This window comes from Lotus japonicus, chromosome 4 (genome assembly GCF_012489685.1).
Source record: "Lotus japonicus ecotype B-129 chromosome 4, LjGifu_v1.2".
NCBI classification, from domain to species: Eukaryota; Viridiplantae; Streptophyta; class Magnoliopsida; order Fabales; family Fabaceae; genus Lotus; species Lotus japonicus.
Window position 1 is genome coordinate 46,826,296 of NC_080044.1, and position 2,628 is coordinate 46,828,923.

General features: G+C 29.0%; 1 protein-coding gene across 1 annotated transcript; it reads right to left on the reverse strand.

The window, feature by feature from the left end:
- Positions 1 to 573: 573 nt before the first annotated feature.
- Positions 574 to 1,138, reverse strand: LOC130712836 (uncharacterized). The gene is made up of 2 exons (XM_057562653.1): positions 977 to 1,138; positions 574 to 882 (listed from the first exon to the last, which is right to left on the reverse strand). Exons 1-2 carry the CDS (start codon positions 1,136 to 1,138, stop codon positions 574 to 576), a joined length of 471 nt encoding a protein of 156 aa, XP_057418636.1.
- Positions 1,139 to 2,628: the final 1,490 nt, after the last annotated feature.

Consider the following 2,628-nt stretch of genomic DNA (forward strand, 5'->3'; position numbering starts at 1 on the left):
ATTCGTTTAGCACTCGGTCTGCTATTTTCATTCGTTTAGGACCAAAAATGAAAAATAGCAATTCGTGTGGGACTAAAGGTGCAACATAGCAATTCGTGTGGGACCAAAAAAGCAAAATTTACCTGATTGTTATATTAGAATTTATAAGTTATCTAATATATGTTATCAAACACTTCAGTGTAGACAATATTTTTTTGTAGATTTTGAAATTGATCCATCCTCATTTAAAATCAATATCTTCAACCCTTTCCTCGATTTCACCCTTGACAATGCAACATAGAGTTGACCATTTGTGAAAACAGGCTTCGGCAAATATAATCCAACATGAGACAGTGATTGACCTTGACTTTTGTTAATTGTCATTGCAAAATACAATGATATAGGAAACTGTCTCCTTTGAAATTTGAATTGCAATCCACCATCTGAAGGGTAGCTCACATGGTTGAGCTAAGGGTAATTGCAGGTGAAGGGCCAGGGTTCGAACCCTGAGGAGGGATAATTTGTAATAATTTACTAACAACTAACATTTGCCTATAAAAAATAGATTCATTTTGAGTATGAAATTTTTTTCTCCTACTCTGATCCTAATGTGTCCTCATCTGATCTACATGTCGTATCAGAACTCAAGTATTCATTTTCCTCTCCTGGAATCATAGACAACATCATGTTGTTAACATTTTGCACACTCTCTAATGTAGGAGACAATAAAGCCTTCTCTTCAAAATTCTTATAATTCTTCAAGGTCAAATTCTTCAAAATTTCAGGATAAGTGAATTTAATCAACCTATTTAAAGAGGATTCTGAATCATCAATTAACAAATCTGCTAGAATTTCAAAATCTGAGTCTTCTTCGTCATGATGATTCAATTTACCATCACCAACCTGAAGACTCCACTATGCAAAATTATTAATATCTTCCATATCCAAAGTAGACTGAAAATTCAAAAGTCTCATGTGTTCTTGTGAGCTTCATAACCTTACAATAGTTCCTTAAATATGCAGCATTGATAGCAGATCCAACTATATCACTTTTACTGCCTTTTGAGATCACTTGTATGATTTGTCTTAAGTCTCCACCAAGCACTGTATCTTTAGGACCAAAAGGAACATAATCATTAGTTCCCAATTCATATCTCATTAAATCGTTTAAAATTCTATCTAGTGCCTCAAAACTGTATTTGGAAGCATTGGAGCTTCATCCTATATAATCGAACTTGTTTTTTGTTGTTGAAGAAATTTCACTTTTTGTGGTCCTTGTTTTATATTGCAAGTGGAGCACTCATTAATTGAAATCAGTATAGAAAACCTTGAATGTGCAGTTGTTTATATTCTCCTTGATTATTCTTGAAATGTTAAAGAATCTGGACTTATAAACCCAAACCATACAACACACATATATAGCACTATACAGCTACATGAAATTCATTAGGGGTTTTTCATGATTTTATCTCATTTTTTAAAACTACTAGATCTCAAGTGAAATAGTAAGATATCTTTCCCAATAACCCAAAAAATACATGAAATGTATTTGTCTGCAAGATTGTAATTATAATTATAACCTTTCTAACAGAACTTCAAAGAAGCTAGTTAAAGCAATAGATCATTTAATATTATCACAAACAAAAAATAATCACTACTAGCTTCCCAGTCGAGGTAGAAGAGAGTCACAATCTTCCGCAAGCTTTTAGCTTCTTGATAAGTTTCCATAAGCAACCTTAGTTCATGGAAAACAAAGCAAATGACTTGCTGCACTTTTGAAATGATATCCATATTACATATCCTGCTGGCTTCTATTAGAGGTAGATGATTGTTGTAGGGCTTCTCTATTATTACCTTCTTCACTTTGGATAATAGCTCTTGGCTCTCAGGAGGTTGTTTGCTTAAAATGTATTCGTGATAAGTTACTTAAAAATAATATTAAATTTCTATGATTTTTGCACCTACCATTTCAACATTGTATCTTTTAAATTTAAATTGATATTATCTAAAAATTATGACTAAATTATGCGGAAAAAACATTTAATTTCAAATCTTATTCTTAATTTTTTTTTAAAACCGACAGATATTATCATTTCGAACCTGATTCTTAAAATATCATCTATAAGGAAATAAAATTATCACCATTAATTTTTTTTTTATGTAAACCACATTATAAAATATTCAAAATCTATATGTATAGTTTATAGTACCTTAGACTACCTTACATAATCACTATTATATATCTTCTACCAACTACATGTATACATAATCTTTATTATATATCTTATATCAAATTTATACAAAACAATCATTAGTTATATTAAACTCAAATATTTTAGTTTTATATATATATATATATATATATATATTAGACATTATTTTTATTTTTATAATACCGACTATATTAATATTCCCCCAAATGATAACATACACACATAAGTCGAATTGTTTAAAAACAATTGCCATGAAATTGTCACTGTGAATACTACAATCTAATTATTTTATTCTTAAAAATATAAAAATATAAGTGTACTTTTACATAATAATTAAATATTAATTACAATACATATTTACTGTTATTTATAAGTTTTTACGTGTTTTAATACTGTACATAATTTTAAAATATATCTAATATTGCTTTTTGAATAT

Coding starts and splice junctions, on each gene's coding strand:
- LOC130712836 (XM_057562653.1), bottom strand. CDS start 1,138: ATGAGATATGAATTGGGAACTAATGATTATGTTCCTTTTGGTCCTAAA. Junction 883..976: donor ATTTAAGGAACTATTGTAAG/GTTATGAAGCTC, acceptor TGGAGTCTTCAG/GTTGGTGATGGTAAATTGAA.